This window comes from Choristoneura fumiferana, chromosome 23 (assembly GCF_025370935.1).
Source record: "Choristoneura fumiferana chromosome 23, NRCan_CFum_1, whole genome shotgun sequence".
Classification (NCBI taxonomy): domain Eukaryota; kingdom Metazoa; phylum Arthropoda; class Insecta; order Lepidoptera; family Tortricidae; genus Choristoneura; species Choristoneura fumiferana.
Genome location: NC_133494.1, coordinates 16964125 through 16986374, shown reverse-complemented (window position 1 = coordinate 16986374; position 22250 = coordinate 16964125). Strand labels below are relative to the sequence as shown.

Sequence of the window (22250 nt, the reverse complement as noted above, 5' to 3'; positions counted from 1 at the left end):
TTTCAAATTTCAAATTTACCGCGCACAAGTTTGCTTTGCTTATTTGTAGTGTAAGCTTTTCTCGAAGTTGGACCTACCTAACTGGACCGTTTGTCCCAGTATACATAGTCGTCAACAACTTCGAGCGCAGAGCCCCCGACTATTGCGGGAGTTGGGACAACATGGACATTAGTTAGACATGACTTTCGTCTTGCCCTGTTTCATTTTAGGCCAACTCGGTCGGAAACTGCTGAGGTCGGCGAGCCATAGCACTGAAGTCTTCCATGGTCTCAGCCATGACTACAATATCGTCGGCGATTTGAAGGCGAGTGAAGTACCCGATAATAATGTTGATGCCTCGTCCTTCCCAGTCCAGAACCTTAAAAGCATCCTCCAATGCAGCGGTGAACAGTTTCGGAGCGATCACATCTCCTTATCTGACTCCCCGCGCAGAGGAATAGGCTTCGTGCTCTGGTCATGTAATCGACGGACATAGTGCGTGTTTTGTACAGACACTAGACACTTCAACACTTCGATATACCGGTAGTCAACTGCACCGCTGGAGAGCCTGCATTCACAGCCCAAGTCTCGATCGAATCGAAGGCTTTCTCGTAGTCCACAAATGCAAGGCAAAGGGAAGTTATACCCTTTGGTCTTCTGTATAACCTGCCGCAACGTACATGTGGTCTACGGTACTATAGGTTTTCGGAAGCCGGCTTGTTCGGAAGCTGGAAATCGTCAAACCTGCTTGAGACGATTTTGATGACCCTGGAAAACAGGCTGTAACATGGCTCAGAAGTGAGATGGGTCCTATAATTCTTCAGCAAGGTGTTATCACCTTTTTGAAGATGAGCACCACCACTGTCTTCTGTTCCATGCTTTCGGTGTTCTCCCTTGGTGGAGGACGGAACTAAACGGCGATGTCTTCGTGATAGTGTCGGTTAATCTAGCCCTCGGGTCTTTAGCTAGATTTTCGACGGGTGTTCGGGTTGTCGTGTTCGCTATCCATAAAACCTCTCGTTTTCCCCCAACATCTCAGGTGTTGGATGAAATGATTCTGCCGATCGTCTGTCTTCAACTTCATTAACCGGCTTTGACTTACAGACAGATCCCTGGTAAACACCTTAGAGCCTCTGATACGCAATAGCCTCTTCAATGCTATTTATTAGTATTTAAATCGGCGTAATCGCGCTTCAGAGATTTTGAGATCTGCCTATTGAACTACTGATAGCGACAATTAAGCGTCACCAGAGGACTGTACCAGCATCTCACGCCTCACCTTCATGAGCTAAGGCCAGAGCGCAAGAGCTTATTGGTTCTAGTACGGCGGGTTTTTGAAGAAGTTAGATCCGATCGTATGGACAGCTTCCACAAACCCGTCGTTGTAATCGTCCACGTCGCTACCTAGGCATTCGAAACGGTTTTGAAGTTTTAGCTGAAAGCTCTCGGGTTTTGAGCTGAGCTGGTTCCGGGCGGAGCGTAGATTTCATCAGTAATTCTTTCAAGCTTGAACTGGATATTTAATGAGCCTCGTACGTACAAGCGAAAGAAATTATGCGAAAATTTGGTTGGGAACTAATAATCGCAAAACAATTTTCACCGAAGAATTAGAGAATCCAATTCCAATATATCAGTATTAGTTAACAATTAACAACTTAAGTTTTTTATTTTTAATACTTGCTCATTAAAGGGAAGTTTATTAAATCTTGCTTTCATGTATATTGGTTAATTTCAACAAACAACAGACTTATACAGAAAGAAAGAAAAATAAGGGAAAATACCGAAAAAATACCGAAATACCGGATACCGGTTTTCAAAATTTGAATACCGGAATAATACCGGTATTGCCATCACGCCCAATACCGCAAGCCCTATTCATGATACAGGTCCGGTACTATTTGTGATCAAATGCGGGTAGTTCGAAGGACTCGCGCTGCTAGGCAGACTCAATGATAGTTCTAGACTTAGTGATAAGTCCCGTTTGTGGCAATTACAACTCATTAAAATTTCTTGGTTACAGTCTCCCATTTGTTCAATATGCGACAGAAAACTGGCAGGGGTTAAAACGCTCATAGAACTACCCGGGTTTGTTAAACTTACCTTAATAAGGTATCTAGTGATATCCCTCCCCGCGATATCCAGCCTCCTAGTGAGATGGGGCAGCGCGAACTCCTCGTACACGGGGCATATGTGGGTCACGCCGTCACCTGAGTCCACCACCACGCCGGAGATGAGACCCTGGGCGTACAGCGTCAGGACAGCCTGGATGGCTATGTAGGCGCTATCGAAGCCGTATTTCTCGAACATCACCTGTCAAAGGCAGAGGAGAATAAAGATTAAAGCTTGTGGTTCCTATGAGATATGGTTCAAAGGAAAGGCTTAGGGCCAGTACAGATGGACTGCATTCCAACTGCAATGTAACCGCAACTTTGAAATTACAAACTGAAATATAGATGCACAGAAAAAACAGAAAAATAAGACCATCACTGGGAATCGAACACAGGTCCTCGGTAATCACGTACGCGTGCTATACCGCTACACCACTGATGGTCAACGGTACCGACACGAATTTCCCTATGCACCTCATATCTCAGCTTGTGTTTCTTACTTAGTCACTTAAGCAGCGACGCTAGCGACATCTATGCCGTAGCCCTCAAACTTTTTCGGCATTCCATTGGAACTAACCGCTCACCCGGACAAGAGATATCGTTTCTAAGCAATCAAATTAAGATTGGTTTTTTGGAATCTTTTTGTATTTTTTATTTCAATTCCAAATTTTTACTTTTACGGTCATCCCGTAAAACCGTATTTGAAATTACAAACTGAAATATAGATGCACAGAAAAAACAGCACCAGCAGCAGCAGCAGTAACCGCAACTGCCGAGTGCCCTAACATTTTCCGTTGCAGTTCGATTGCACTCGGCAGTTGGCAGTACTAATACTAGTACAGTAGTACGAATACAGTCCGTCTTTACTGATCCTTAGTAGGTATTCATTTTCGTGAATATTGGGTAATTTAAGTTTTCTGGGATGATCCATATTATATTTTTATCGGTAGTACTTATAATTATAATGAAGCTCACTCTTGTAGATAGATATTTTCAATTGTCGCCGTAGTACGTACGGCGACATTTGACAACTGACAGCTGTCAATACGACCTTTTTTTAAATCAAACATACACAAAACCTATTAATCTCACGAAACGTGTGCTTTGCCGAAATAAAGTTTGAGTTTATTTTTACAAAATAAAAGGAAAGAGGAAAAAAATATCTATCTACAGGCGTGAGCTACATTATAAGTCTACTATCGATGAAAAATATAGTATGGACCATCCTAGAAAACTTTTGGTACCCAATTGTAAATATAAAATTGTATGGTCTTCCTTTTATTTAAGATGCTATGTTACTTGGAAAAAATAGGGTCTTTGGATCGGTGTCGTAAAATTACGGGTGTTTTTTTTTACCATTTCGCGGGTCCGATTCCCGGTTCTGACAGGCGATTATTCAAAAATCATTGAATGCAATTCAAATTGATTTTAAAATCAAAATTAAGTTTTCTTTCAGTAAAATTTACATAAACATTAAATATATAACATACTTTCCCTTCCTGTGGACACCCTGTATAGCTTACCTCAATCATCTTCTCCCGGTTCTTGGTGGGGTTCATGGGGGGTTCCGTCAACAGGATCTTGGTGTCGTGGGGGTCCACGTTCATCTTGCTGGGCCCGAACGTGTAGTCCCACACGTGGCACATGTCCTCCCAGTTGCGAACCACCTGAGGGGCACAAACGTTGCCGTTATAAACATCGCCTGTTCATTGCAGCCATTGAATTGTTTGTACATTACACATATCTCGATACACACGCACACATAGCTCGCAACGTGCCGGTTATCGTTGGGAACGATACACTCGAAGCTGTTGACCATGACTATCGCGTATGAATTCGCCACTAGAGGCGCTAGTGTAGCGTGAGGTCTCCGAAATGTCAAATCTCATAGTTTTTGGGCGAGCTACGCGGGTTTATTTATAATTAGAATAATTTTGTGAATATTTTGCAATATCTGAAATTAATTATGGCAAATATGCGTTCCGGGGCCATGAATGTCTGTGTTTTGAGACAGTTTTGTCTTTCGGAAACCTTTGTCCTCCCTTTTTTCCGAACAAAACGGGGACTATGCAACACTGTGGCATTCTCGATATTTTTATGGTACGGTTTTAAATATGATTTTAATCTAAACTTTGTTTTCACGCACGTAATAACAGACTTTGAAAGCCATACTTAAAAACCTCACGCAACAGTGCGCCATCTAGTGAGACAAAAACGATAGCCCTCATTGGGTAGGTCCAACTTACAACCAACTTAAATATTTTGATGAAATATACTGAGCAACAAAAAAGCTGGCCCTCAAATGTATGCAATAATAGGTAATTTTGTATGAAGACTGGGCCAAATTTTGTGCCGCTGAGTATATTTTGATGAGTGTAGTTATGGGCTTACACCTAGCAATAGGACATAAACCAGATGATGATGATGATGACGATTACTCACCCCATTCTCCATGGGATAGCTGACTTCAAGCATAGACCTGAGCTGTGAAGCTTCGTCCCCCACCATCAAGTCCTAGAAGCAAAACCGCACTAATTAGTACTCAGCAAAGTCTCGGGTCTTCTAATTAGTGCAAACTGCAATCCACAGACTTGAGTTAAAATATCTGAAAAACGACACAAAATTACGCTTCAGCTATAGATGTCGCTACTGAGTACCAGTATATCACAGCCGATACAGGTATAATAAAAAAAAAGATTTAATCAATACTTTGTTTACAGCTTACTGTCAAACACAGGATGGAAATTTAAGATGATACAGTCGAGGGCCTAAATATCTATAACACCACTGTGTCAAATATTGTATAACTTATGGTTAGTGGCATAAAAGTGTGATGCCCGCACATATATTTATGCCCTTGACTGTACAAATAGGGAAAGTACAGTCACCATTACAAACACCAGAGCTGTGCTCTGTGCTCAAAATATCAGAACTCACTTAAATAAGCAGAATGTATCTAACTTTCTGACCAATTTTTTTGACATTATTTTTGAATGACATTATTATTATATCCTGTATCATAAAGTGATCAAAATCAACTAATGCTTGAGAAAAAAGAAAGAAATCGAAAAAATGAAACTCGCGCTTGGCCGGTTTTTATGAAAAGGTGCACCAAAACATTGGAAACTAAAAATGTGTCTTTTTCTTTAGTCGTTAGACATTGTAGTGACATCTAAGTTGAATGCAGACACAGCTATGTATATAAATTTCTATGCAAGCTATTGTACAGCTCTGTGATAAATAAAAGTCTAATTTACCTACAAGTACCTAATTGCCTTGCAAGTACCAGTAGTGCAAAATAACTATAGGTATATACCTAAGTGATAGACATAGCGACTATTTGAGCTCTTTCAGTATCTAAACATACTATGCCGAAAATATGCGACCGAAGTTTCGCGGCTAATTTGTGTGTCTTCCGTATTAGTGAATAAATGTCTTCATTCTTTCTTTCTGGCATAACATGTTACACTATAAGCGTAAGATTGGTTTTGGAATCTTTTTGTATTTTTTATATCTCTTGTCCGGGTGAGCGGTTAGTTCCAATGGAGTGCTGAAAGTTTCTCGATGAGGGCTACAGCATAGATGTAACTAGTGTCGCTGCTTAAGTGACTAAATAAGAAACAAACAGGCTGAGATATGTGGTGCATAGGAGAAATTCGTGTCTGTACCGTTGTCCAGCGGTGGTGGAGGTATAGCACGCGGCACGGAATGCCGAGGACCTGGGTTCGATTCCCAGCGCGGGTCTTATTTTTCTGGTTTTTCTGTGCATGTATATTTCAGTTTGTATTTTTATATTATAAGCGTAGAAATTACGCGACAGATTGGCATTATTACGCCTGAAATACTATTACAATTACTAAAAATGTGTTGCCGAATTTACACCACGTGTCGTGTTGGCGTGATCAGCCACGAAACTTCGGTTAATATCCGACAGATATTCGGTTAAACGCCAAAACGTGACGTATTTTCAGCAAATATGTTGCTAGTAATTGAAAGAGTCAACCAAGACAACTATTATAAGAGCCAACCGTTCTGTTTTCCCACGACATGACCCGCTTTTTAGGGTGTTCTTGAGGGCGTATTGTCTATAGCCAGTAGCGTACCCAGCATGGGTGGCACCCGGGGCGGATATTGTAGGTGTCACCCCAGAACTCGAATGAAACAAAACTTACTATAAGTAGGCACCTGTTAAGTACTTATTATTGTTACATGTATATTATTATATTAGTGGCGGTTATGCAATCTGCCATAGTTTTAGGAATTTTTACCCGACTGCAAGGAGTGGTATTGCTTTTATATGTGGCACTACTGATGGTCACGGTCGGGTGTCTCTAGTAAGTGGGTGACACCCGGGCTCGGCCGCCCCCGCCGCCCCCCCTCGCTACGCCGCTGCCACTGTCTATAGCGCTGAGGTTCGCGATCTCATTCACCGTTTTTCTACCCTCGTCTTATACCGTGTGACAGAAAGAAGTGGGGAAAATAATTGTGATTACAAGTGTGTTAGGACAATAAGGCCTCCGGGGCGTTCTAGATAGATTTTAAGAAACATACTGAGTTTTTAAATCACAAAAAAAATACCACAAATTTAAAATTACACATTAAGTAATTTAAAATTTGAGCTAATTACTGGTTATTATTTCTGGTTACTTAACTTCAAATCTCAACTTTTGCCATGGATGGCACCCTAAATTGAAACAGCAATGCAAGTGTAATTAATTATGCCGAAATAAAAGTATTTATGATGACTTTACCAAGCCTCACATTGTTCTTGTTTGTTTCGAATCTTACATGTGATAACTGTCACAATTCCAGTGTCAGATTAAATTGAATTTGGGAGTAAAGTGTGTATTATAGTTAAATAAATAGACAAAGTGACACAAAGGCAATGCAATAAACAAGTACGTAATGAGAGTAATGCCAGTAAAAAATCTTGCTAAAATAAAATATACTTTTTAAACTTACTCAATAGGCTAGATTCCTAAAAATATTTAAACCGCGTCAGTTAGATTTTGAAAAAATATCACACATATTTTTTCTTTTGTCAATTAAACAAAAAAATACAGACATAGCTGGTTAAAGTTCTGTGTGACGTCACACCTATGTACACTTTTTACTAAAGAGTGACGTCACGGGCCCCCACTCCTGAACTTTGATGCGCTTCACCATTGTAATTTTTTTTTTATTCACAAAAGAAAAAAATCTGTGTCAACATTTTTTGCTAATTTAACTGACGGACTGTTTTTTTTTTAATATACAGGTTTTGCTACATGCTGTATGCTTTCAAACAATCCCTACAAGCAGGTAATAGAAGCACTAGCCATCTAACAGGGCATCCATTTATCATGTGAATTTATTAGCATTTTCTATAAGAGATTGTCAATTCAACAGCTTTTGTCTTTATCTTTGCTGTATGTATAAACCAAACATTTTCAAACAACTTGAAAAAAAAAGAATAAGTTTAGATCTCAGAATTGACCAATTCTTAAATTCTGTAGTGTATCATTTACTTCCAGTTTGATTTCATTTAAATTTGAAGAAAAAAATGCTCTGAAAGTGAAAAAACTGGGAATTAAATTTTGCATTTTTTTTTCAAAACTCATTTCCTTGTAGTTGGTCTATTTAGATTATATTATTTATTTGATAGTGTCCTTCTCAAAAGATAATTTTTTTATTTTATTTCTTTTGAAAATCACATGATTAAGGGATGAGCACCACTAGTCTGTTTTAAGTGTTATGTGCCTGATACCAGATGTGTTACCTGCACAGTCTCTGGCTCAAACGTCTGGGAGCATGAAATAGTACAGGTTATAGGTATGGGTATAGCAGACAAGTGACCACAATTTGACAATTAAAATTTTAATTTCCCAACTCACAGGGTCTTAACGTCTTTTTTAGACTGTTTTAAAGTTTCATTTAGTCACTAAGAAATACATTTTTACTTACAAATTATTAACTAATGTGAGAATACATGGCACAGAGAGAAACATTTATGTACACATATGATACACAGAAAAATACATTTAATACTAAACATTGCAATATGTTGTCATATCTAGGGCAAAAAAGTTCACTTTTGTTAGAGAAAAAAAAACAAGAAAATTGATTTATTTAGTTTGATGAGAAAACTTTTACACAAAAAAAAACATGCTATTGTCAGTTGAGTTAGTTCCAAAAACAGTGTCTTAAATTCATGCTAATACTTTACTGGCTTACTCCAATAGTTATGTTCTGTAACATTATGAAACAATGAGAGTTCATATAAAGGACATACTGGTACAATTATCCCTTACTTTCAATATTTCCTAATCCACAAAATAAATGACAGGTGTGATCACTGCTTGGTAGTGATTCATCAATATATATTTATTACGGATAATGTCAATTTTATTACAATGAACATTTTGGGACATCTAAATGAAAATATTTTTTTAAAGCCTCAAGCTTGAATCTGGCTCATATTCAGCCAGGAATTAGGAGTCCAGAAATATAAGGAAACATACCTTGACATCAATATCACCAATTTTGTTTTCCGCCCTGATGATAGGCCTGCCCACCATCGAGGGGAAAATAAACGCTGGAAAATTGCTCCCCGCATAGCCACATTTGACGAACTAAAAACCAATAACATATGAGGAAACGATGAATCAGTGTTATCACAAAATTTCAGAATGCAATTAGATTTCTTCAGCCTCAACTTACGCCGGTTCCGTTGTCACAAACGATAACTTTCCTGCCTTGGTCGTCCATTGCGTATATATTTTATTGTTCTAAGCAAATAATACTACTTTTATAATAAATAATTTACTAAAATACGATAAAAGCCACCCGCACCGATCAACACTGGAGTTTCACTTTTTTTTTATATCTGACAAAGCGCTGCAGTGATTGTACTTTCACACGAATTCAACTTTTTCACCAAGTAGTAGCGTTTACTTTGGTGTAACGAGAATATGACACACCTTCTGTTTAAGGTTGCCACAAGAAAAATAAATTTCATTGAATTTAATGTTGTCAAAACCAAAAACACTTTTCTTACTGCCGAACTGCCGAATCGTAACAAAAATACATTTTTTTTTCGTAAAAATCGATTTACCGGTTGCACTTCCCTAATTTGTCAAACCTACTGTCACTGTCATTCTGACATATATGTGCATATCTTCTTCAAGCTGCGACGCACGTGTTGTACAAAAAATACAAATTCAAATGAACTACATTAGTAATTAAGTCAAAATGAAGCATAAAAGGTTCGAAGAAAACATACTAGTTGACGAGGCATACACCAACTACGGTGTCGAAGACAAAAATGCAGACAACAAGAAGACTTCTGGTATAGCGAAGAATTTTGCAGAAAGCCTCGAATATGGAGAGAAAAAGAAGTGGTATCACCAGGTATTCCAATCCAATACTTTATTTATAACTTTTTGAGATGCTCAGAGACCATTTTCCCTCGCTAATTGTAGTCCAACAGCTATATTTTTGCATCAAAGTTGGCTTTATAACTTGATTGTTTCTGTTCAGATGCCAGAAGAACCTGCCACTGTAACCAAGACTTTACCACAAGATAAGGTCGAGGAAATGAGGAAGGAGGCCAGCAGTGCTCTGCATGGGGACACAATGGCATATGAGACAAGTAAGTGTGGTATTTTATATGCTTTTATTTAACTTGCGGTGTTTTTTGTGTTTCGGCGAAATCTTGCATTTTTAATGATAGGTTTGTCTTCACAAAAAGTCAAGAAAGGAAAGATATTAAAAAATAATAACTAGCACTGCAACTGCAACAGCTGTTGTCTATTTAATAAATTATAAATATTATAATTTCTCTAATCTCTGATGTTGTACAGTCAGCAACAAAGATATGAATACAGCTAAAGTGCAAAAAATATGTATACATATTTTGGCACCTCAAACATGTTCATTTTTGTTGCTGTGTACCAACATACTGTCAAATTTTGAAGGACAATGTTGGTTATGTACTAGAGGTAACATTGTATGCGAAAATACCTTGTTTTAATAAATAAACATGCACTTCTATAATTCAGAATCAAACAAAAATGGATCATCAGACCACCAGTGGGCTCGTACACTCCTCAACAAGGGAGCAATCGGAGATAGAGTCGCTGCTGCCACTATACTGATACAGGTATAGTATTAATAAACTAACTTAACCAACTTACGAAAGCTAAAAATCCCCAATATTGTTATTTCAAATTTCAATATCCCAAAAACAGGGGAACCAATTTTAATGAAACGTAGCTAAGAATAAGCCGATATTAGCACTGTATGTTTTGTGTTGGGTAAACTAACCATGAGGAAGCTTTCATTCACGCAAAAAACTTCATTGAAATTGGTCCATCAAGCATGGACATCAAAGGTTAAGTAACCCTTTTCCAGGCACACTGCATTGTAGTGACCACATAAATGTACACAAATATTCGACCTTGCTACATTTACAATATGGTACAAAAACAATTGAAGTCATTAAAAATTATAATTGTTTTTAAATGAATCCCTCATGGGTAAACAACATAAAACTTTGATTAATTTTGTAGTTGCTTACCTAAATTAGCGGGGCATGGAAAAGGGTTAGTCTTGGTTTGACTTGTCATCAAAAGTTATGTCTGTTTTCTTTACTGCTTAATAAATATAGTACTTTCTGTAGGACAAGCCCAACAATTCCACTTTTTTTGAAATAACTCATTATGTGATTTTTATACAATTATCCCTTTGTACTACAGAAGGTATGGTACAGTGTTTAATAGAGTCTCATTGTATTGTATTGTAATATTTTCTTGCAGGATAATCCAATCTACAACATGAATGCATTGAGAAACTTAGTGAACAATGTGAAACCAGCTAAAAAGAAAGACGGTCTCGTCATTATTGGTAAGTAACTATCTTTCACAAATCCTGAACGTCCTGTAGTCCTGTTTTTTAAATATTGGGCAAGCCGGTGGGAATCGAGTTATATAGACACTTCGCCACTGGTAACTATTTGGGTTTGTGCTTCATTTGTATTTTTACTTTATATACTATTATGTTGATGTTTTTTAGGGATATTCTATACCTCCTTTTGAACAAACGGGTAGCCAAATTGTTAGAGCACCGGTCTATGAACATAGGCGTATATAGTGGGGACGGGGACGGGCGGGTGGATCGTGCCCACCCTGTAAGGTCTTGTGCCCACCCCAGGATGTTGGGCTACCGATTCAAAATTCTTTAATATTGATATCTTCACACAAAAATCTCATAAATAAATTTTAAATGTAAATAAATAAATATATTTAAATAATAAATAAATTTTCTCATGTTAATTTTGTTTTATCCCTAGACGCGTTATCAGAGCTGCTGGTAACAGAGCTGCTGATCCCAGACGCTAAGCTCCGCACGTTTGAGCAGCACCCGCTGGGACACGTGGATGATATGTGTTCGGGCAACAAGCAGGCTCGGAGGAACATACTCAAGCTATGGTTTTATGAGGACCAACTCAAGGAGCTGTATGGGAGTGAGTACATTTGGAATATAGTTAGAGCCATGAGAGTTGAAGTGAATGATTACGCACAGCTACATAAAGAACTTATTGCGCAAAAGGAGAATGAATGAAATTAATTAGTTAATGTCAAAATCCTGTTATCATAAAACATGTCGTGTTCTTGCATGCTTCAACTCTGGTGGCATTACCTATACACACTGTCCTAGAATACTGATATCTTCACACAAAAATCATGCATGTCAGGAGCCAAAATGAATTCTCACTTTGTAAAACGTGTATTTCGCTCGCACAGGTGCACAGAGAAAGGAAGGGAAAAAATCTTAAATCTAACAAGAGTCAACAATCGAAATAGTACCTTATTGTTGGGGTTGCCAACAGTATGAAAAAATAAATAAATATTCTTTGAATAAATAAATGTTTTTTTGTACTTAGCTTTAACCTTACAACATATAACCCCTCAGCGTACGTGGAAGCTCTCAACAAATTCGCGCACGATTCTGTGGAGGCCAACAAGGAGAAAGCTGTCAGCGCCATGTCCTATCTACTGATGCATCATCCGGAGAGAGAAAAGGTATACAATAGTACAAATAATAAACTGTTTATATTCATAAATTACATGTATATTTATAACTAGCTGTTGCCCGCGACTCCGTCCGTGTAGAATTAGTTTATCGATATCCCGCGGGAACTATGCAATTTTTCGGGATAAAAACTATCCTATGTCCTTCCCCGGGACTCAAACTATCTGTATACCGAATTCATCTAAATCAGTTCAGCTTTTAGACGTGAAGAGGTAAACAAACAAACAAACAGACTTAAACAATTTCGCATTTATAATATTAGTGGGATTGGTGTATAAATAAAAAAAGATAGTCGGTAATTTAACCTCATGCTCGTATTTTTTAATTTATATAAGACTAAAAATCAATCAAATAAATCTAAATAAATTAATAAAACTAAATATTTTTAATTATATTAGCAATGCATGAAAAATAAAAGGTACCTACCTGGTAAGTGAACGTTTCCTCTGTTGTTATTTCATCTCCTCGCAATCGAAGCGAAAAGCAGTGTAAAACTCGAGCACTAAACCCATTTTCCCCTCGACGTGTCTATCCTATATGGCTATAACGTCTTGGGTAAAATGGCTCGTTTTATGCTCTTGTTCTACAATCTACTATTTTGAGATCCGTCCATTTTTCGTCGAGAAATAGGAGAACATGGATATACATAAAAATCCGACGAATTGAGAACCTTCGATTTTGAAGTCTGTTAAATTTATGCAAATTGAAAATACAAACTGAATATAGATGCACAGAAAAAACAGAAAAATAAGACCATCACTGGGAATCGAACCCAGGTCCTCGGCAATCCGTACCGCGTGCTATACCGCTACACCACTGATGGGTCAACGGTACCGACACGAATTTCCCCTATGCACCTCATATCTCAGCTTGTTTTGCTTCTTACTTAGTCACTTAAGCAGTGACGCTAGCGACATCTATGCCGTAGCCCTCATTGAGAAACTTTTTGGCACTCCATTGGAACTAACCGCTCACCCGGACAAGAGATATCGTTACTAAGCAATCAAATTAAGATTGTTTTTTTGGTTTTTAAAAACCAATCTTAAATTTATGCAGTTTTATGCACGTGTCGTAAGCTACTATTTTGACTTCATTTGAGTTATGCGCCTTATTCCAGATGCTCCTGACCAGTATTATCAACAAGCTGGGCGACCCGTCGCAGGCGGTGGCCTCCAAAGTGATCTACCATCTGTGCCAGCTGCTCTATAACCATCCTAATATGAAGGCGGTTGTGCTGGCCGAGATCGAGAAAATGCTTTTCAGGTAGTTGACGCCTTCAATAAATGGGGAATGCCGAATATGCATGGATCACAAATTTTCTCTTAAAATATTTAACATTATACAGAACTGCCCTCTTGTTCTGAGAGGAGGCCTGTGCCCAGCAGTGGGACGTATATAGGCTGGGATGATGATGATGATGATGATACAGAACTGGGAAAATGAGATCCTGACTTTTCGCTGAAAATATTTTTCCCCGTTCTATATCGGGTCTGGTCAAAAAATGTTTGTCATAATGTAATATTTGCCATAACTCTTTTTTTCTCTGAAACCATTTATTTTTCAGAATTGTTATAAAACAAACCTAACCTAACCTATAGAGTTCTAAAGGATGACCATTTAAATAATAACAGAAAATATACGGTTTCAGCGGGAAAAACATATGGCTAACGAAAAATATGACAAACAATTATGACTTATAAAATTATGGCAGTCGAGAGGATCGCATTTTTCCGAAATGAATCCCCAACTGATTCATATGGACGAACAATTTTTTTCTACAGCAACAAAAGTACACAGAAGGTTACAGAAGTAGGTGCGGTCTTCACCCTTATGTTGTCAGCATCCCAAATCTCATTTTCATCGAAATCGGTTCAGCGGTTTAGACGTGATGGAGTAACAAACAAACAAACTAACAGACTTACAAACTTTCGCATGTATAATCTTACTAATATTATAAATGTGAAAGTTTGTAAGTGAGTGAGTATGTTTGTTACTTCTTCACGCTGAAACGGCTGGACGGATTTGGATTAAATTTGGCAAAAAGTTAGTTTAAAACATAGGATACTTTTTATCCCGATATTCCCACGGATAGGGATAAAATCTCGAAATAACAACCGCTGGGCTTAAAGTCATGAATTCGACATGATTGTTTTTAATGTAACCTCAATGAAAACCACGATTTAATTTTCGGGAATTCCCACGGGAATTTTTCAAATATCCCGAAATTTCAATTCAGCTGCTGGATGTAAGGATTTACGTGTGCGAAGCCACGGGTAAACACTAGTATATAATATTTATTAGTATGATAGGATATATTTCAGGACTATCCTGTAGAACGCTATAAGTTAGGTTAGGTAGTTTCATTATTTGTATGAACTTTCTGAGGCCATAGTGTCATTCATACGGTTATCATAAGTTTTATACCCGATCCTACTGATGTCGCTAATACATTTGTTTTTTTTTTTCAGGACTAACATATCCCCGCGCGCTCAGTACTACGGTATTTGCTTCTTAAACCAGTTCGTTCTGGGCAAGGACGACGCCCGCATTGCGGAGAATCTGATCCGGATATATTTCTCGTTCTTCAAGGCTTCCATTAAAAAGGTTTGTTACAAATTATCAAAGATTTTGAAACGTTTATTGAATCAGGCGCTACTTTTTGGAGTACTGTACCAGTGCACTAAAAACAATTACCTTGCTCACCCGCGATTACCTTCCTAATGTCTTGGAAACCGACGACGAAGACGTAGCTATGATAAGGTGTCTTGCTAATGTCTAATGTTGTATAGATAATGGTATGGTTTATGCCAATCCAATTTATTAAAAGTGTAAACAAACCGATTACATCAAAATTCTTGTATAAACACCCACTGGATAGAACCAATAACACATTTATCTATAATTCGTGTCTTTTAACTAGATGTCTAATCACTTTTTTCACCAAAATTCACTTCATTTCAATATTTATTTTTCATTTGAAAAATCTTCGTCAAAATCTGACTGAAACATATTGTGTATTATCTGTAGTAGCATAGACTAGCGTAGAGATGGTGAAAAATTTGACATTTTAAAAATCGATTAATGCGCGGATGAATAAGCGATTTTTATTTACTTTACTTAAAATTAAAAAAAAAGTTACTGGTTTTATAATTGAATAAACAGTCTTTGGAATGAAATCAAGTATTGTAAATAATTAAATAGACAAAAATACTTTGATCTATACAATTAACAAATTAATCTTAATTAATTAATAACGTAGATATAGTTTAGATATAGTTAGTGTTTAGTATTGTAACTAAGGGACCCATACATCCCTGTATTTTTATATTATTATTTTTTGTACTTTTTTTTCTTAACTGTATAATATAGTTTTTAAGTATTTATTTGTAATTATATTATTATGAAAAAATTACTTTCTGCCAAGTTTCTTGCGGCGCATTCTTCTTGGCAATGATGGTCGTTCCGAAAGCGCTGGTAGTTTAAAAAATGACGTGTAAAAGTGCCCGTTGCGGCCTATTTACTGAATAAATCTTTTGAATTTGAATCGATTTACTGGACAGATTACTTATTTTGCAATAGGTTCTAGGTTTTCACATCATTGAATGGCTAAATGGCGTCTTTTTTTACACTTTTCATATATACAGAACCCTTCGTGCGCAATATGTTCCCAGTGTTTTCTGATAATCTAACCGACAAGCTTATTATTTTTTTTAGGACACTAAAGCCTTTTCGCACTACGTCCGATCCGAATCCGATCCAAACCCGTGAAAATACTTCTGTTTGGTTCCGTCATCCGATTTCTCTCCGATGTAGTGCGTAAACTACCATACAAACGTTTTACGACTACGCCGGGCCGTATTTTCACGGGTTCGGATCGGATTCGGATCGGAAGTAGTGCGAAACCGCCCTAACTTAAGAAGGTCAAACTATGTTTTACGTGAGAGATAATTTATTTATATTTGTGTCGAGTATCGACGATTAAAAATTCAAACATAAGATTAACCTTCTGGGGTTCAAAGTGATAATACTAGTACATATTGTTAGCAATAGAACTTATATCTTTTGAAAAAGGAATAAAGTGTCATTTTCTTCAAATTTCGTTATCATTCAAAATTACAAAAAAATAAATTCAACTTTATCCATGAGACATTAAGTTTTAAATTTCGATGTCATATTTTGTTGTATGGTGGGCCGCGGGAGGTTAAAGGTATGACAGACATATGTATTTCCATTGCCTGGCGTGGCTGTATTGTTCCTACAACACATCTTGCTTGTATTCAAAGTATCAATTTTAGTTCATAAAATGTTTCAGGGTGAGATCGACTCCCGCCTAATGTCGGCCATCTTGACGGGCGTGAAGCGCGCGTACCCGTTCGCGGAGGCGTCACGTCTGGCCGACGCGCCGGCTCATATAGACGCCGTGCACAAGCTCGTGCATCTCGCCTCCATCAACGTCGCCATACACGCGCTAGCGTTACTGTTCCATATCAGTGACGCGTCTAAGAGTACATCGGACAGGTCAGTCTTCAGTGGCAAGTGGGTCAGTCACTTTATTAATCAGTCAGTTAATATTAATCACTTAATCGGTTCGCTGCGTTACAAACCACTCAACCGCGTGCCTAATTGTGCTATACTATAAACACATTTCATCCAAGAGTAAATTAGACAGGTGAGTCGAGAAAAGCTGTAAGTCTGCGATAGTAAGTGTGTCCGTAGCTTTATTAATCATTTAATTAGTATGTGTTAATCATTACCTAATCACTTAATCGGTTCGCTTCGTTATAATCCAGTCAGTCGATCACGTACCTAATTGTATGTATGTATGTAAATTCTTTATTGTACATAAAAATAAAAATACAAATACACAGAGAGGAGAACAAAGGCGAGATTATCCCTAAGAAGGGATCTCTTCCAGATAATTATGTTTGTTTATTGGATTGTTCGTTACCTCTACACATCTATACCGCTGAACTGATTTGGATGAATTTCGATACACAAATAGTTTGAGTCTCTTTATCCCGGAAAATTGCATAGTTCCCGCGAAATAGCGACAAAACCGCAATGACATATCTTACTACCTATCGATACTGTCGTACTTAATAACATAGTTGTGTCTTGTGTAGTGTTGTCTATTGTTGTGTTGTGAATGAATGTTTTCCTTTTTTTCCTTCTTTCTATAAACGAATTATACTCAGACGAAGTCGCGGGCAACGCCTAGTTGATAATAAATGAATATTTAGAAGAATAAAGAAAAATAGTTATACTGTTATTATTATTGTCATTAAGGTGATCTCATTACACTAGGTATTACTTGTCCTATTATCTATTCACTAGCTTTTGCCCGCGACTTCGTCCGCGTGGAATTATGAATTTTGATTTGGATTAATGAATTTTGGGAAGTATTTAATTTATTTAGGACACCTATTCTGCCAATAATAGTACATAGAAACTTCTACGGTTTACCGAAAAATAACCTATTTTAATACATTGCTATAAATATAAACTATTTTTTTTGTTCTTCCATCCATCCATCCGATGTTCTTTGGTAGAACATAAATATTTTGCGGGTAGCTACAATTAGCAATACGACGTGTATTCTACCCTGCCAACACAAAAGGACTAATTTTTCATAGTGAACTCTTGACACCATACGTCCTTTATTGTAAGTTAGGAGGGTAGGATTATAATTGGACGTTTTGGTTTTTACTGTAAGTCCACAAGATAATCTTTTTTTAAATAAATAAATAAAAATAAATACAATCGTGAATTAAGACGGCATTTTTACTAAGCATAGCTACACATATTTCCGATAAATATACTTATAGGTATGTAGTAATATGTATTTATCTCTTAGCACGTGCCCAAATGCCAAATTTCATAAAGAACCGTCGAATTATCTTCGACAATGACGATCTTCCATATAAAGTTTCATCCCCTATTTCACCCCTCACAGGAAGAATTTTTAAAAACGCGCGAAAAAATATCTATTTATCTCTTATCACTACCCAAATGCCAAGTTTCATAAAGAACCATCGATTTATCTTCGACAATGACGATCTTCCATATAAACTTTCATCCCCTATTTCACCCCCTCACACGAAGAATTTTAAAAAACGTGCGAACAAATATCTATTTATCTCTTTTCATGTGCCGAAATGGCAAGTTTAATAAAGATTCATCGATTTATCTTCGATAATGACGACCTTCCACATAAACTTTCATCCCCTATTTCATCCCCTCACAGGTCGAATTTTCAAAAAAGCTCAAACAAATATAGACTTATTTCTTATTAAGTGCCTAAATGCCAAGTTTCATAGTTTTATCTTTGACAGCGACGAACTTCCACCATATAAACTTTCATCCCCTATTTCAACCCCTTAAAGCCTATTTTTTCGCGATAAAAGGTAACCTATGTTCTTCCCTAAGGTCTATTCTATCTCTGTACCAATTTCATCAAATCGGTTCAGCGGTTTAGGCGTGAAAGCGTAACAGACAGACAGACAGACAGAGTTACTTTCGCATTTATAATATAAGTATATAAGTTAAGTATATATAAGTATATAAGTATATAAGTATGGATTAAGTGCCTAAATGCCAAGTTTCATAGTTTTATCTTGACAGCGACGAACTTCCACCATATAAACTTCATCCCCTATTTCAACCCCTTAAAGCCTCTTTTCACGATAAAAGGTAGCCTATGTTCTTCCAAGGTCTATTCTATCTCTGTACCAAATTTCATCAAAATCGGTTCAGCGGTTTAGGGGTGAAAGCGTCGTAACAGACAGACAGACAGACAGACAGACAGACAGGCAGAGTTACTTTCGCATTTATAATATTAGTATGGATTTCTTATTAGGTATTTAATTGCCAAATTGTCATAGTAATAATTGTAAATATACCTACGAACTTCCACCATATAAACTTTCATCCCCTATCTGGCACCCCTTAAAGCCTATTTTTTAGAAAAAAGGTTAACCTTTGTTCTAAACAGTCTATTCTATCTCTGTACCAAATTTCATCAAAATCGGTTCAGCGGTTTAGGTGAAAGGTGAACTTAGCCTAAAAGGGACAGACAGAGCTAGCCTAACAACATTATCTATTATAATAAATAATCGTAAAATGTGTTATAAGCGTAATAAGTATAAGTGGACCAATTAAGTATTTTTTTTTTTCAATATCATCGTTAAAGTCCTAGGGAAAGTTTTATCTTTGAAAACGAAAAATTGCTGGAAGAAAATATATGGAAGTGCGGTAATTAACCCCTTAAAGCCTCTTTTCACGATAAAAGGTAGCCTATGTTCTTTCCCAATTCTATTCTATCTCTGTACCAAATTCCCATCAAAATCATTTCAGCTTGGTTTAGGCTGGAAGCGTTTGGACCTACAGTGACAGACAGACAGGGAGTTTTCTTCAATTTTTATTCGTATGGATTTTTTATTAAAGTGGCCTAAATGCCAATTTCATAGTTTTATTCTTTGACAGCGACGAACTTCCACCATATAAACTTTCATCCCCTATTTCAACCCTTAAAGCCTTTTTCGCGATAAAAGGTAACCTATGTTTTTGTGTGGTCTATTCTATCTCTGTACCAAATTTCATCAAAATCGGTTCATTATTTTGTGATTTAATCTAATACTCAGACAGACCGACAGACCGGGAGACGAGCTTTCGCATTTTATAATATTATAATAATATAATAAGTATAATAATAAGTATAAGTGGATATAAGTATAGAAGTATAAGTAGAGCCTTATAAGTATGTAGTATATAAGTCTATGATGAAGTGCCTAAATGCCAAGTTAAGATAGTTTTATCTTTGGGTCGCGAACTCGAAATGCTACATATAAGCTTTCATCCCTTATTTCAACCCTTAAAGCCTCTTTTTCACGATAAAAGGAGCGGATGTTCTTTCCCAAGGTAATTCTATCTCACTAAAATTTCATCAAAATCGGTTCAGCGGTTTAGGCGTGAAAGCGTAACAACAGACAGACAGACAGACAGACAGAGTTACTTTCGCATTTATAATATTACATATAAATTAATATAAAAATGAATGGATTATATATGGTATGAAATTATGATTGTGAAATTAATATTTTAAGGAAATCAGATTGTAATAATTAACGAGCAACCAAATTTTAAACACTTTATTTATTTAATCAAATCAATTAGTCTCAAAATCTAACACAAAACACCAAACACGAAATGCACAATTAATTCGGCAGTAAAACCCGGTATCAGACCGAGTCAGGAACAAATCACGTTATACACGATGTCACCTGGGCGAGCGTCAAGCAGAAAGTGCTCGCCTCGCCTATCACAGTATCGCTCGTAGAGGGGGAGGACGTGACGTAAAGTCGTTGCGGTACTTTTTAATTTTTTATTCTGACACGGCCTCTCCTGATGATGAGCCGTCCCCGGCTCCCACTTGGCTATCAACAGTCTGAACGCTGCTTTCGATTGTCGATGAGGTACCAGCACTTGGTTCATCTACCACATTATCTGAAATCATAGACTAGAATTAATGACACGCCCACACGCTCGCTGCCATACTGGTTACCATTACAATCGCATCCATCTATTTTATCTTTAAATAACTGAGACGTCTCACACACACACACACACACACACATCCCATGAGCAGACAGAGGCTTCCCTGAATGGCATGTCTTACTCAATGCCATTATAATTGGCAACCCACTTAAACGCAAGCGTCCCTGAATTGCTCGTTTAAGCCGTGATTACGTAGTTGTCATTTTTTGACACTTACGTTATCCTAAACAGAGGCATCCCTGAATTGCTTGTTCAATTTAACCGAATTGCGGCATCACTTTAAAGAAAAACTAGTCGGTGGAGGTCCATGTTAACGTAACAAGGAAGCCAGTAATCTATTTTGTCACAATGGGTAATGTTCGTTAAGTCAGTTCAGTTAGTCAGATTAATTAGAAAGGGGAAGGAGTTTAATTGTAAATAAGGCCTTTTGTTTAAATTTTAGTGGGTTTTCATGGGTATGAAAAATGACAAATGACAAAATAGGTTACAGCAAATGTTCGCGCTTAACAAGGGCTCCGATTACTCACTCTCGAAGAATGCGGCACACGTTTCTGGACACCATTCTCCACGCCAAGGCACCATATACTCAGCTGCCGCTTGAGTTGTTTTGCCGTAGGAGCCACTGAGTAGTTTAAGCTCGTAGCGACCGCTAGGTAACGCCTTCGTCACTCTGTAGGGACCCCTCATACCGGGATCTAGCTTTCCTGTCGACTGAGAGTATTTAATGACAAATACCAAATCTCCTACTTCAAATGTGCGAGGTGGTTGGCGTCTTTGATTTACGTAGGTGTCCTGACGTTCTTTGTTCTTTTTTAACAATTCACTAGCTCTTGCCCTACAAATCTCGCGCCACGCCTCGCGGTTAGGACGAGACTCCTCAACCGCTAAGTCGCGGATTATTGATCGAATGAGAGGCGTAGTACCGTCAGTTCCAATAAGCAGGTTTAAAGCAGATACTCCTGTAGTTTTCTGCTTAGTAATGTTTAACACGAGCTGCAATTTCCAAATTTTATCGGACCAGAACGACTGTGTTCGACTAAACTGGATTCGAATCATGTTCAGGACAGTTCGCACATACCTCTCGACTTGACCATTGGAACGGTGCATTTCCGGTGTTATATGGTGAAGATCGCAGCCGAGTTCACTTACCCATTTAACGAAGGTCGTTGAAACGAACATACGGCCTCGATCAGTGACCATTAACTTCGGTACCCCAAACAGTGAGACAGCGTTAGTCATTACCCGTTTAAGCTCGTTAGCGTCTTGACGAACAATGGGGTAGAGTAGACAGTACTTGGAAAACGCGTCAACTACTAGCAATACGTACTTGTAACCGTTGGACGTCGGTAATGGTCCTAATGCATCAACGTGGATGGTATTAAAGGGAATATCCGGTTTTTCCCAAGAAGTTATAGGCTGGTGAGCCGCGCGAGGTACACGTTTTTTTGAAATGCAGGTGAGACAGTGAGCAATGTATTTTGCTACGAATCGGCGAAGCCCGGGAAACCAAAAGTGTTTAAGGATTAAATCTGTGGTTTT

The 22250-nt window shown here is 37.6% G+C and overlaps 3 protein-coding genes across 6 annotated transcripts in view; 2 read left to right on the top strand and 1 right to left on the bottom strand.

Annotated features, from left to right (window-relative positions):
• LOC141440825 (uncharacterized) overlaps positions 1 to 22250 on the top strand; it is a 972542-nt gene that overhangs the window by 238204 nt on the left and 712088 nt on the right. The gene's annotated exons all lie outside the window — the stretch shown is intronic.
• LOC141440940 (actin-related protein 2) lies at positions 2080 to 8969 on the bottom strand (the record flags this gene model as incomplete). 4 transcript variants are annotated; one of them, XM_074105533.1, is given in 7 exon segments in its annotated part: positions 2080 to 2289; positions 3611 to 3754; positions 4530 to 4601; positions 7846 to 7869; positions 8301 to 8315; positions 8588 to 8698; positions 8787 to 8969. In XM_074105533.1, coding segments are annotated over 7 exon segments (624 nt in total), but the record flags the coding sequence as incomplete, so codon positions are not given.
• On the top strand, positions 9243 to 20513 carry LOC141441143 (CCAAT/enhancer-binding protein zeta-like). Its single transcript, XM_074105825.1, has 10 exons — positions 9243 to 9476; positions 9606 to 9717; positions 10127 to 10227; positions 10883 to 10970; positions 11416 to 11589; positions 12039 to 12148; positions 13276 to 13421; positions 14627 to 14762; positions 16471 to 16676; positions 20384 to 20513. The coding sequence occupies exons 1-10, from the start codon at positions 9318 to 9320 to the stop codon at positions 20511 to 20513; spliced, it is 1362 nt and encodes a 453-aa protein (XP_073961926.1). The 5' UTR covers positions 9243 to 9317.